Source organism: Pterocles gutturalis, unplaced genomic scaffold (assembly GCF_000699245.1).
Source record: "Pterocles gutturalis isolate BGI_N339 unplaced genomic scaffold, ASM69924v1 scaffold31943, whole genome shotgun sequence".
Lineage (NCBI taxonomy): Eukaryota > Metazoa > Chordata > Aves > Pterocliformes > Pteroclidae > Pterocles > Pterocles gutturalis.
Window position 1 is genome coordinate 1 of NW_010119049.1, and position 398 is coordinate 398.

Consider the following 398-nt stretch of genomic DNA (forward strand, 5'->3'; position numbering starts at 1 on the left):
GGGTGCTGGGCATGGTCAACGCCGAGGACGTCAACGCCATCATCCTCGCCCAGAAAAACATGTGAGTCCCGGGGGAACCGGCGCGCGGGGACCCCGGTACCGGCACCGGGAGCTGCCCGGGATCTTTGCCGAGCTCCGTCTGCTTCCCCCGTGCAGGTTGGATCGATTTGAGAAAACCAACGAGATGCTCCTCAATTTTAACAACCTCTCCAGCGTCCGCATGCAGCAGATGAACGAGCGGTTCCTCCACCACACCAAGACGCTGGTGGAGATGAAGAAGGATCTGGACAGCATCTTCCGCAGGATCCGGTGGGCAACGGGAACCGGAACGGCGCTGCCGGCGGGGAGGGAGGCGGTGCGGAGAGCGGCGGGGGGGTCCGCAGGGGGTAGGGGGGGCG

The 398-nt window shown here is 65.1% G+C and overlaps 1 protein-coding gene across 1 annotated transcript in view; it reads left to right on the plus strand.

Annotated features, from left to right (window-relative positions):
- Nucleotides 1-5: 5 nt before the first annotated feature.
- KXD1 (KxDL motif containing 1) overlaps nucleotides 6-398 on the plus strand; it is a gene marked incomplete at its 5' end in the record, with an annotated part of 1297 nt that continues 904 nt past the window's right edge. The window contains 2 exons of the mRNA XM_010076445.1: nucleotides 6-61; nucleotides 157-309. Of these exons, the coding sequence (XP_010074747.1) occupies nucleotides 6-61; nucleotides 157-309 (209 nt within the window). The remainder of the gene's footprint in view (nucleotides 62-156; nucleotides 310-398) is intronic.